General features: G+C 36.7%; 1 protein-coding gene across 1 annotated transcript in view; it reads left to right on the top strand.

Moving 5' to 3' along the window:
* The window catches only part of LOC123316425 (dynein axonemal heavy chain 3), a 2,043,583-nt gene that overhangs the window by 1,369,839 nt on the left and 660,460 nt on the right, over window positions 1-13,284 (top strand). Inside the window, exon 39 of the mRNA XM_044902499.1 lies at window positions 11,501-11,704. Within this exon, the coding sequence (XP_044758434.1) occupies window positions 11,501-11,704 (204 nt within the window). The remainder of the gene's footprint in view (window positions 1-11,500; window positions 11,705-13,284) is intronic.

Raw genomic sequence — 13,284 nt, 5'->3', positions numbered from 1 at the left:
ACTTACTGAGATGTCAGTTGCATTTAGATTAAAATTTCTTGATTTTTCAAAAGAGTGTTGGTTATTTTTCAAAAAACTGGTTGATTTTCCTATCAATGGGTTCAAAAATTGTAATATATATTTAGCAAATTTTTGACAGGGGGATCCAAGTGAACTTACTATTGGTCTCAAAGGAATAAGACGTTTATGTATTTTAGGTAGGCCGTATAAATGTGGGGGTTTGCTATAAGATGGTGTGATAAATTTATTTTGAACATATGTTTTTAAAACGCAAAAAGATTTAAGATCTATATTAACAAAAACTAAACCTTCGAACGAAGTTTGAAGTGGTGATCCGAAAATTTACTTCAAGATGGTTAGTGGTGTAGGATCAGAAAGATATACCTGAAAACGATACTCTGTTAGTACGCCGACGTTTCGGAAAAATTTATTTCCATCCTCAGGTATCTACAAAGTTCGTGGAGAAACATAGTTTAACATTCTGCAGATGTTTACAAATAAGAAGGAAAAATGAGCTAAACTACAAATTTCTGACTAGATAATATATCTGAGAAAAGATGCTTTTTCATAATTTGGACACATGAAACATTACACAACTCGAAAGATTTCGAAGACTAAAAGTGAAAATAACGTATAAATACATAAATAATGTACTTTCAGACTAAGCAATTGTATCTTTCCAAAATCATCACGTGAAAATGCAAAAAATCTCCAATATTTCGTGTAAAAGGAATAATATACGAGGACTAAAATGCGGAGACAAAACAAAGCGAGCGATGCACAGATTGTATGTTGACAGACGAACGTGAAATCAAAGAAACGGTGGACTGGAGACAAATTAGGGTAAAAATGGTAGACGCCTGCATGTGACGTATCGAAGAGTAGTTGAATGGAGAGGAGCTGAATATTTAAATTCTTTTTTTTTTAAATTTTCATCGTTAATTTCGTAATTGTTTGTTTGTTTTTAATAAGGAATAGTAAGCTTATTTGTAACATTTCAAAAATTAGCCGATTACTTAAGAAAGGCCCCCTATTTAATATTTGGACGTCTTCAAAATTAAAGTTGTGACCTGTGTTATTGCAGTGTTCAGCCAAGGCTGTTTTGGGGTTATGGGGTTGGAAATCGGCAAACGAACAGACATAATATGTTCCCGGATTCTGGATTTCAGATATCTCTGTCCTATTTAAGCGCGGGAACAATTTAGACAATTTAGTCCGAGAGCTGGCAGCAAAAACAACTACCTCATAAGTTACCAAAGGTTTGGTTTGGCACTTTGGTTCAACTTTATTACGAAAACTTGGAACCGCCCGTCTGCCGGGCGTGAGTGGTCGCCTTATGGGATAAAAAAAAATTGAAAAGATGAGAAAAAATCGATTGAACTTCCTAATAGTTACCAAGATGAATGTTGTGTCAAAATGGTCTAGGATCTTAACTAATTGAAATCGTAAGCGTCTGCCAACAGGGGTGGTCGCTATTTCGAAACAGACGCTGTCAAATACAGGGTGGTTCAGATCATAACCAACAAATTTTAACCACGTATTCTACATCAAAAATAAGCCCTAGTTTGTCATATAAGCATATGTCGAGAAATGTTTCCTCTCCGAGATACGGGGTGTTAAAATCATAGAAAAAAAAGTTTTTTATTAATAACTTTCACACTGCTTGAAATATTTTTATGAAATTTGAGACGTAGGTTTTGAGCGTCAAGGAGCACTTTTTGAATAATATCATTTCTTTTCTATTCTACCAGTGGCCTCCGTACTGCAGCGAGACTAAATATTTTCAGATAAAAAAATTATACGCCACTGGTTTTTCCGACAATAAAAATTACTTTTCGAATCCTTATTTAATTTGGAGCAAATTCGGTTCTTTACTTTTTGCTGAGCGGGGCACCGTTTCCGGTTAAAAAAATAAAACACATTACCATGCATAAAGAAATCGCAAAAATTTGATATAGCAATAAAAAGGTTAATACGGTTTTGTAGCAATTTTCTAAGATTAGATAAATTCAACACACACCCAACTACTATTTTTAGGGTAGATTAATTTGATTAAAAAACTTAAATGACAGTTTTGGTTTCCAATTACTCGTTTCAATACAAGCATAACCATAAAAGACTGTAATTTCTTTATTGTGGAAAGCAAAGTGTGCCATGGAGGATACTTCGTGAATTTGATAGGAATCCAACAACAAGCAGTCGAATAGCAGCTCGCACACTTCGATTTTCTATGTTAAAAATTCTTGCAACCCGTCCAAGGTTTACGAGAAGGTGATGAACAGCGAAGGTTATTTTTTTGCCAATGGATTCTTTGTTCAATTGAGCAGAATAGAGACTTTTTAAATACCATATTATGGACTGATGAATCGTGTTTCAGTCGTCGGGGCGTGTTAAACTTTCATAACCAGCATGTATGGGCCCACGAAAATCCACATCCCATTCGATCAAGAAATTTCCAAGTAGAATTTAATGTTAATGTTTGGCTTGTAGTTTATAATGATCACCTATTTGGACCCCATTTCTTACCAGAACGAGTTAGTGGTGAAAATTGTTTACAATTTCTAATGGCAGAGCTTGCAAATATGTGAGAAAATATTCCAGTAGAATCAAGATTAGCGGCTTGGTTTCAACTTGACGGTTGTCCAGCCCACTTTCATAGAAATGTGAGGAACTGGTTGGATAATAATTTTCCAGAAAGATGGATCGGACGTGATGGGCCAGTCAGTTGGCCTACACAGGGCCCCGATATTACCCCTTTGGACTACTTCGTATGGGGGTTCTTGAAAGAAATCGTATATATGACTTCTGTGAACTCAAGGAAAAAACTTATTGGCCGTATCTAAAATGCTTGCGACGAATTAAGAAATCGAAATTTAGCTGCTGCTGTCGGATCTATTAGACGTCGATGTGAATTATGTGTTCAGCACAATGGGTCATACTTCGAACATCTTCTTTAAGTTTGGCGATTTCTTCATGCATGAGAATGTGTTTTATTTTTTAACCGGAAACGGTGCCTCGTATAGCAAGAAGTCAGGAGACCGAATTTGCTCCAAATTGAATAAGGATTTAAAAAGTAATTTTTATGGTCGGAAAAACCAGTAGCGTATCATTTTTTTATCTGAAAATATTCAATCTCGCGCAGTACGGTCGCCACTGGTAGAATAGAAAAGAAGAAGATCATATTATGCAAAAAGTGCTCCTTGACGCTCAAAACCTATGTCTCAAATTTCATAAAAATATTTCAAGCAGTGTGAAAGTTATTAATAAAAAACTTGTTTTTTTCTATAATTTAAACACCCCGTATCTCGGAGAGGAAACATTTCTCCACATATGTTTATATGACAAACTAGGGCTTATTTTTGATGTAGAATACGTGGTTAAAATTTCTTGGTTACGATCTGGACCACCCTGTATTTGACAGCGAATCATGTCTAAAAGTGAACGACAGAAGACAAATGTCAAAACGTCAGGGGTGTCCAGAAAGTATTGCTCTTCTTCTTTCTTCTACTGGGCTATTTATTGTACAATGGTTCTTTCTTCAGAGACAAAAGATATGTATAGATATTACTGAGATTAGAAGAAAAAAGAAGATCAGTACTTTCTGGACACCCCTGACGTTTTGACATTTGTCTTCTGTCGTTCACTTTTAGACATGATTTTCCGTTTTCCCAAAGAATGTTGAGTGTATACTTTAAGTTTAAATTTGTATATTGTTTAATGATTGCTTTCAAACAAATTGTACCTAGTAGAGAAAAGAGAACATACAGGCTTTCTGTGGAGGTGCACTTCGATTGTTATAGAGTCAAGACTATGCTTCATCGTAATAGTTATTTAATCAACAAGGTTATTAATGAAAGCGATTAATGATTGAGATATTTTAACGTGCGAGCGGAGCGAGCACGTTAATGTTCGAGATCATTAATCGCTGAATTAATAAACGAGTTGATTACAAGATTTTTCCGTCGACCACATATTGAATTGAATGTGAATTCTTGATTGAAAAAATTTTCTATCGATACCTAGTCAAATTTGACACCTTATAAATTTTCTATGTTCATACCGGAATGTTGATATTTATGCGGCCGATCGAACAATTCGAGAAGTCCATAGAGAACATATTCGAGTTGTGACATTTTGAGTGAATCACATTGATAACGTTCCCTATGATATCTGAAAGAATGTGTGTAGCTGGTGGAAGTTGTAGTACATATACATATATTGATTACTCTCTAACCATCATAATTTTTTTGCAACCTCCACAATTCAGCTCTATTCAATTCACCCGCTAGGTACTACGAAAATCAATGCGACCTACAAATAAAATAATTATTTGGGAAGCTCCTGAATACTTCTATGTTCGATTAGCCATGACAATAATGCATTAATAGGAAATTAACCAATAAAATGATCCATTACTAACTAATTTCGTGTACGTTAAACAGTGCTATTATTAAGAGGTCGGCGGAAAAAACACTTAAATTTTAACGACTAGCTGACCCGGCGAACATTGTTTCGCCTTAGAGGTACATAAAGTTGTACTAACCATTTTTTTAAGCAGGAGATAGATTAGGAGGAATTAAAGTACAAAATATACAAAAAATTTAATTATATTGAAATAAGTATGTACATTGTTATTTACACTAAAAGAATTTTCCTTATTCAAGAGGTAGGAACCGAATTGTTGTACATATTATAAATTTTTGTTTGGAATATTTTATAATTGCTTCATTGTAGTACCTTGTGATGAATGATATTTTTATTTTTTTCCCGGGTGCAAGAATGAATAGGGCAGAAGGTTTGCCGACTCTTGAACACGCAACATAGAACTACTCATGAGAAAAACAATTATTTTCTAGATTTAAGCCACACACACCCATGCAAGCACTGGCCTTGCGATTCGTTAATTGTCACAAAAAACGCAAGATGAATGGGAAATTGAATTCTCTCCAACTCAAATGGCATATCTGTTGGGACCATCGGAAATCTGAGAAAAACTTCCTCACCTTTATACTTTCCTTTGAGTATTGTGCAATGAATCACGTTACTTTCAAGGTGTTTTACTAATAACAAACACGTTTATCAACTTAATTTGTGGATATGGGGTGTGGGAAACACTAGCTTAAGAACTCTCTCTATTTATTCATTGGTCAACGTTTTGATACAGTTAAAAACAAGCAACCATCACATAAAGCTACATACCGAATATAGGATGTGTGCTATATCTCAAAAAAAAAAACATATCTAGATAAAAATAGGTAACAACATCAAACAAACAACTTTCTTTAAAAAAAACTATCAACCACACGATTGCAAAGGTATACAAGTATAAATTCCAATATCAACAATACTTTAACTCGTCAATCCCAAAACAATGTCAGCAAAATTAGGTTAGGGAGACAACACAGAGTGTTAAAATTGAATCTCATTGAGTGACAGCTCGAAGTCATAGAAAAAACATCATGAAGGTTGCATATTGGTTTCAATGAATTATCAAAATTATCAGAATTATTAAGAATCAGGTTCGAATGAATATTACTTATGTGTTCCATATCCTTTCTAAAATTTATGACATTGGAACGCCGCTTCTCAATATGAAACATTTCCAAGAACGTTCTTTTTTTTTAATTTTTTTCAAATTTTAACACGTCAACCGCACCAAAATTCATATTGTGTCATGTTCATCTGACATGTTCAACAGGAGCACTAGTTTTATCAGGATTTCTAATATCATTCTTATGCTGGCTGTAATGAAGTCCAGTTTTCTGAGGAAAATTGGAGTTCATTTTAGTGCATTTCTTTCGTTTTAAATTTCCGTCTTTGAAAATATTTTAATTCTCGAATATTCCGTACGTTCATTCCGATAGGCAGAGTAAATGTAAAAAACCGCTTATCTGTATTTCACGTTGTTTTTCTTACATGCCGCTGAAGATTTCGACGTTTTTCATCTGTTGATATGCGATAAACCGGAATTTTCAGATTTTTACCGTGAGAGGGGATATGCCTATAAAAGCAAATTTTCCCCCCGCGACGGTCACTTTTCGACTGTTACTTCAGTTCTTCGGCTGACTTTTGACTTTTACTTCAGTGCTTTCACTTCGCTTCAGTATTTTCGATTTTTCGCTTTCTAACGTGGTGACTTCTTTCATAGATTCAGTTAATTTTCGGTATTTCTTTCGCCGTTGAAGAATAATCATTTTGTGTTTGCATCAGTGCTTAGAGTTAATTTTTTTTAGTTTTTCTTTTGAATCCTTTGAGTTTCGAGTGCTTGAAACAAAGGAGGTAGGTCCTCGTCTGTACCGTTCAGTTTCTTTGTTAGACCTACGCCGTTACTTCCTTAACTTTGACACTGCTGTACTGTATCGTTTTCTGTTGTATTTTATCGTTCTTTACCCTGTTGCGCGAAATAGACATTTTCTTCGCTGTCAGTCATGGCGTGTTATAACCCTTGGGGCAGCGAATAAAAGTCTCGAACAGATCCGCCCTAGCCCTTGGGGTACTGAAGGGAAAGTTCCGTCAACCCCCCCTGTCCGCGTTCCGCGTCATAAGTGTTGAATCCGAAATCCCTTCTTTTCTGTCAGTCATGGCGTGCTATAACCCTTGGGGCAGAGAATAAGAGATACCGCACGTAGTCAGTGAAATCCCGTAGTTGCGTTAAAAATAGACATTTTCTTCGCTGTCAGTCATGGCGTGTTATAACCCTTGGGGCAGCGAATAAAAGTCTCGAACAGATCCGCCCTTATTGTGTTTCATTTCCGGAGAAATACAACTACATACCGATACCGTATAGCAAGTCCTTAGCATTCGTCAGTTCTGGTTGGCGCATTTTTATTGAACCGTTAATTTTTCACTTCACCCGGTATAAATTTCATAAAGTGCTCGTGACCGGATAAGATTTCCCGAATGTATTTTCACTTATAGAATCACTCATATTTTATATCACACATATCTCCCTTGTACATATAATTAGTTTCCGAAGGTGTGAATAAACTTTTACATAATTCGATTTTGACTTCTTCGTTGTCGCTACTACCCTAGACAACATCGAGCTCTGTCTCCGGCTAGCAGCTACTCTGGTAGGTTTGCTATTCTTCCTATTGAAAAGAATAGCTGGCGCTCGAGATTAAGGTTTCTCCGAGTAAACCACGTTACATGGCTCATCCTCCTCTGTAACTATTGTGAAGTCTGTCCCACATAAACTTGCTCACAATTCATACATGGCACACAATATACCACTCCACTCATCAAACCCAAATCCAACCTGTCTTTTGTGCGACTGAATAGCATGTCAACCTTTAAATCTGTACTTGGAACCAACTTCACCGATTCATCCTTGAGTACATTCATAGGAGATTTGAAAATCCCCTCAATGTATGAAATGGCTGCAAGGTCTTCGGTTCTCTCTGGATCTCAACTCCATTCACACTCCTCGTTGCACTTTCATCATTCAGTGGCTGTCCTGAATGAGTGCAGTTAAAAAACAATCTACAAAAGTTTCTTGGGGTAACCGTTATCCACCATTAGTTGGGAGAGCAACCTTAGGTTTTTTTGAACAAAAGTAGGGTGGGATATCTTTAACATCCGATTTTTCAGTCCTAACATGATGTTGATCTTTTGTTGCTGAGGGTGATTAGATGATTCAGCTATCTACCTGAACTAGCTGGCTTTCTGTACCAATCCAGGAACAGGAAGCCGGATGGTGCCCTTCTCCTAGATTGGTACAGAAAGGCAATATACGTTGCTGGTAAAATTGTCAATCTACCTACATTGGCTGCATCTCCTTCGATGGTTTATGCATCTCGTAAATGAATATATTCCTCTGAACGTAGTTTGGATTGATTCATTCTGATATATGTAAGACGCTCTATTTCAATTTTACAATACATGTCCACACAATTCATTCATTTATTGCTGTTACCGGGAATAAATCTACAAAAAGACATAAAAAAACAGACTTATAATTTCTTAGGGCTAATTGCGACTGTGTGCTCTCCTGTGATTGAAGAGACCCAACCGTGACCTACAGATCCTTCCACAGTCAGGGCATGGATAGTCACTAATCAGATCTGACCGTCGCTGTATTCTTCACGTGTCTCCATTATACCTGAGCACCATAGACCTCCACTGTGACCTGTCTAACGCTAGTGTTTCCCAGTTATGATTGGCATTAACCCTCTAATGCCCAAGTTTTTTTTCTTTTTTAAAATTATTTCCGTATAGTTTCAAATTAGCTTATGTAATCTACATCTTTTTTTCGCAAATAGTTAACTGATTTACATTAACACCTGTTCTCACAAAATGAACCTATATTGAAGGCGGACATGGGCTGAATAATTTTGTATCCATTTATATGCAACCAGTCTCTAGGCGGACTTGGGTTAACTGATTTTAGGGATTGGTGTAGTGTATCCTTGAACCGCTTATACTGGCCTCCTGGTTTCGGGGCTCCCTCTGCCAATTCGCCATGCAGAGCGAGCTATTTGGGGGAGTCTTGTGTCTTGCATCCTCAGAATGTGCTCAGCCCATCTGAGTCAGGCCCTCGTTACTTGAGTCTCAATTGTTGTACAACTCGCGCGTTGCAAGACTTCGGTATTCAAAACTTTGTGGAACCATCTGATGTGCATTATATGTCTTAGATGACGTTGTTGCGTTTGTTCAAGCTGTTTATTATGTCACCTGTAGGGCGTCCAGCTTTCGCTTCCGTAAAGAAGCGCTCGGAGGATAACTGCTTTGTAAACAGCTGTCTTGGTCTTCAGATTGAGGTCGTGATTTCGAAACACTCTGACTTTTAGCTTCCAGAATGCGCGTGATGCGGAATTGATACTGTTGTATATTTCCTTGTCTAGGTTAGCCCTAATATTAATGAGCTACCAAAGTATTTGAACTGCTCGACCTGTTTTAGAGTTTCATTCTCCAGGCTGATATGTGCTTGAAGGCTTTCTGACCAGGATTTTGGTTTTGTCGATATTGAGTCTAAGGTCTGAAGCGTCGTATATACCTTTCCAGCATTATCTGTAGATCCTCTGGGCTTCTAGCGATAACTGCGCAATCGTCTGCATATTGAAGTTCCGTGATGAACTTTGAACGGGTTTTTACTCTGAGGCACTTCGGGTTAAATAGGCCTCCATCAAATCTGAATCTTATTCCAACACCCTTACAGGCATACTCATGTCAGCAATTATCGAGACAGCTTTGGCGAAAATATTGAACAGTAAAGTCGCTGAGAGTTGGTTAAGAAATGGTCGGCTGTAGAGCCATTTTGCTGTATTCTAGCTGTGTTGTGGGTATGAAGGCGTCTACGCTCTGCTAAGAATTACTTAAATCGATGTAGGCTGTATAGATCTTTGATTGTTGTTTACGGGCCACACAATACTGCTGCAACAATCGACGAAATCTTAGCAAATAGTTATCAGCATTTTGACGAACCATTTAAAGAACTGCATAATTATTTATGGAATGGTGAGTGCTGTCTCGATTGTTCTATCATATTGAAAAGCTATTCCTTTCAAATTTATATTTGCGTTTCTTCTCGTTCTTGGACGATTACGATTAACTCGAAGCTGTCTCATATCAATCTGAGTAGTTCGACGTACTGCATCTCTTTGCTGTGGTGTTTATAACTCACGAAGTCGGGCCATATTTACATGGCGCTGCTCACAATGCTCTACAGGATTGACTCGAAATATTCCGAAACCTAGTAGCATTACTGCTTCGTTGTGATGTATTAGATCTTCTGGCAGGTGGAATTTTAAATAACACTGGAGAATAACGTAAATCGTGACAAATCAAAATAACGATCAAATTGAATGGATAATGAATTGTTTCAATAACGAATTACCATTGATTACTGTATGTATACAGTGATGTATGTGATATTTTTTCTTCTTTTTCTTTAGTGCCGATTCACAATAGACGTAACCGTAAAACTCCTTTTTTTTCTGAAACTTTTTAGGACTTTCACTCCCAATCACTGAAATGAAATCAATTGAAAAAATTGAAATAAACGATTTTCTCTTGCGTAAATTCTTGCACTAATTTGTCAGGAACAAATCAAGTAGAAAAATTGAACTGAAAAAAAAACTTTGGAATCAATATTATATATAGTAACGTTTCGGGTCCATATCAGACACCTTCATCAGTTCAATTTCAATTTCTAATCACGGGCTACCGCAGTTCGCGTTATTTCAAATTTCAAATTAACTACTTCCAAATAATAAACATAATTATATTATATATATATTATACGATCTTTGAAAGGAGTTTTACGCTATTAACCGTAGCGACACCTACTGGCGTTATTAGCAAAAAGGAAAATTATTTCCTTCATTTTTTTTCATTTCATCAGATTTTCCAGAATTGTAATGTATTTTCTGTTAACCCTGCCGTAGAAGAATCCAACAAATCAACTTTCATAACAAACAGTTCCTTCAATCTTCAGTTATCAAGGGTGTAACACACAAAATGGCGACTTTGTTTTATACATTAAGATAAACCGCTCCTCTGTCGGCGAATTTCAAAACATTCTCCATTCGATTGCTTTGTGTGCTGATGTAATAATTCACCCCGTAACTTGATCGATGGAAGAGCGGCTTTGCACTTCACAAATAGTGATTATTTTGAAGATGTTGAACACACAAAAATTGGAGACCCTTTGAAAAGGAAAAAATGTGAATTAGGACTGTTGCGCAAAGGCCAGGTCATTGAGGTTATTTTTATATTTTTCTGAGGAGAAAGTTTGAATGAAACTCATGTATGAAATTAACAAATGAATCTAGTGAAAGAAATTAGAACTTCTTGATAAACATGTATTTGGTCCAATTTAAATCTTCAATTTCTTAAAGCACATGCAAGGAGTGCAAAACAGCAAACAATATTTCTCATCAACAAAATCTTGGGTTGAATTCAACTTCTCAACTCAGCGCACAACAACAATAAGAATATAATCAATGCATTGGGAGGAGCTTTCAGGACTCTGGACTTGATTAACTTTTTTCTCTGGACCCCAGATGTGAAAAAACAAAAATTGGAACTTTCTACCTTTTTCTACGATAGTCGTTCGCCGGATGATGCTGACGCAGAACTTTTCGAGGACCAGACCCGAATTTCCTGCACTTCTCCGTCTTAAACGATTTTGCGCTTATTCCTTCCGAACCTATCCTACCTGAGCTGTTAGTCATTGCGATAAAAAAAACCTAAAATTCCTAGATTCGACCTTTACCACAAATCAAGAATAAACGAACACTCCTTGAACGGTATCTCAAAAGTTCCGCCTTAACCTGACCTCAATTAGGGGTCAACAAGACAAGAATTCTTGTCTTGATGACAAACTTCTTGTAACACCAAATTTTTTTCTGAAACTTTCAAGGGTTTTCACTCCCAATCTCTAGAACAAAATCCATACAAAACTTGAAATAAACAATTTGCTACTGAGTAAATTCTTGCACTAATTTGTCAGGAGCGAATCAAGTAGAAGAAACTGTTACTGTACACATTTAATTTTCAGATTGTTGGAGCCGATGAAGCTGTGGCTAATGAAGCAGCTGCGGCTGCTCAAGCGATTAAAGATGATTGTGAGTCTGATTTATCTGAGGCGATACCAGCCTTAGAAGCAGCATTGGATGCTTTGAATACTTTGAAGCCCGCCGATATTACTATAGTGAAATCTATGAAAAATCCTCCTTCCGGAGTGAAATTGGTTATGGAGGCAGTAAGTATAAATTGTTCTTATCACATATTGTCTATTACTCCATTTATTTATAGATGTTTTGTGTGCTTGTTGCTAGAGTCAGTTTTATGGGTAGGGAGAAATTCAGTCAATCTCCTTGGTCAGTATCTTAGGCCTTTTTCAGACTGAACTGTTATTTCAGTCGAGTAGCGTGTCATTTGGTGATTAAAAGTTGGTGAACACAAGAAATTTATGAGAGTAGATTAGGGACTAATTTAGTCGAGTCAATCCATTTTAATTCATTTTCGTAATATATCTATCATTAATTGATAAATACGCATCCTCTGCTATGGCAGAATGAAATGAAGCCGAATTGTTGGAAGGAATTCATTTACATGCATGCGCGAATTAGACATGCGAAAACGAGGGGTAAACCGCTGGGGATGTCTGGTGTACAAGATTGGGGATGTCCGCGGATGTTTCGGGATGTCTTGGGGTTGTCCGGGGAAATCCGGGGATGTCCCGGAATGTCTTGGGGATGTCTGGGGATATCATGGGATGTCCGAGGATGTCTTGGGGATGTTCGGGGATGTCTTAAGGATGTCAGGGGATGTCTTAGGGTTGTCCGGTGATGTCCTTGGAATATCTGAATTGTATTTATGGGCATATCTACTGAGATATCGAATAAAAATCATTCAATTCAAGTTGTATAATAGCAGAGTGATGATATTATTGGATATATAGGACTCAATAACCAAAATTCAATGATTTTTACGTGAAAAAACTTCACACACAAACCGATATGAATCCATCAATTAATTGCTCAATCTTTATTATCGTCAAATAGTAAAGATGTAGCGTTAAAGCGCTATTCAAACTGAATTTTGAATTATGAAATCAAGAATCTAGGATTTCCCATCGACAGAAAAAATCGCATTTTAAAAGCAATGCGAGAAAGTATGGTGCTGCTAGTAGTTTCAAAGATTCCACATAGTTATGAGTGCTACAGATTTCACAAATTTTATCCAAAAAAAAAATTGAATTCTGTTTCCTTCGCAGAGAATGTTGTAGGTACATACTTATATAGACAAGACTACGAGCGACCAAGGCACCTTAAGATGCCACATCTAGCGATTAGATCCACTAGGAGGTAGCTGCAAAAATAGTTCTTCGGCTATAATCACACTTTAACAGAATATTTTGGCAGAGAAACTGCTGTTTTTTATCCGTGAATCATGAATTTTTCTATGAAGCTTTTCACGATGAAAAACCTGTACATCGAAGAATGGGTATATGATAAATAATATTTGTAATAGCGTATTTCGTTAATATTAAATGGTGCGTGTATGTGGAGTTCTTAAAAACTAATACCAAGGAAGAAAGAGGGAAAATGAAAAATCCCATTCTCACATGATCGCCGTCTGTCAATTAGATTGGTTCTCGAGTTGGTTCTCCCCTTGCTTCTTAGCAAAAATCCAGTATTTGAGTATTAAATATTTCCGGTCTTCAAAACCATAGTCCTTCATGCTGTGGTAGGCATCTCCAAAGAAATTTGGTTCTAATATTGTATCTTACCGGTTATAACCCCTCATTGATTGAGTTGTATTCCTATCCCCACCCGG

The sequence above is a fragment of the Coccinella septempunctata genome, chromosome 7, assembly GCF_907165205.1.
Source record: "Coccinella septempunctata chromosome 7, icCocSept1.1, whole genome shotgun sequence".
Classification (NCBI taxonomy): domain Eukaryota; kingdom Metazoa; phylum Arthropoda; class Insecta; order Coleoptera; family Coccinellidae; genus Coccinella; species Coccinella septempunctata.
This window is presented reverse-complemented; position numbering and strand designations above follow the sequence as displayed.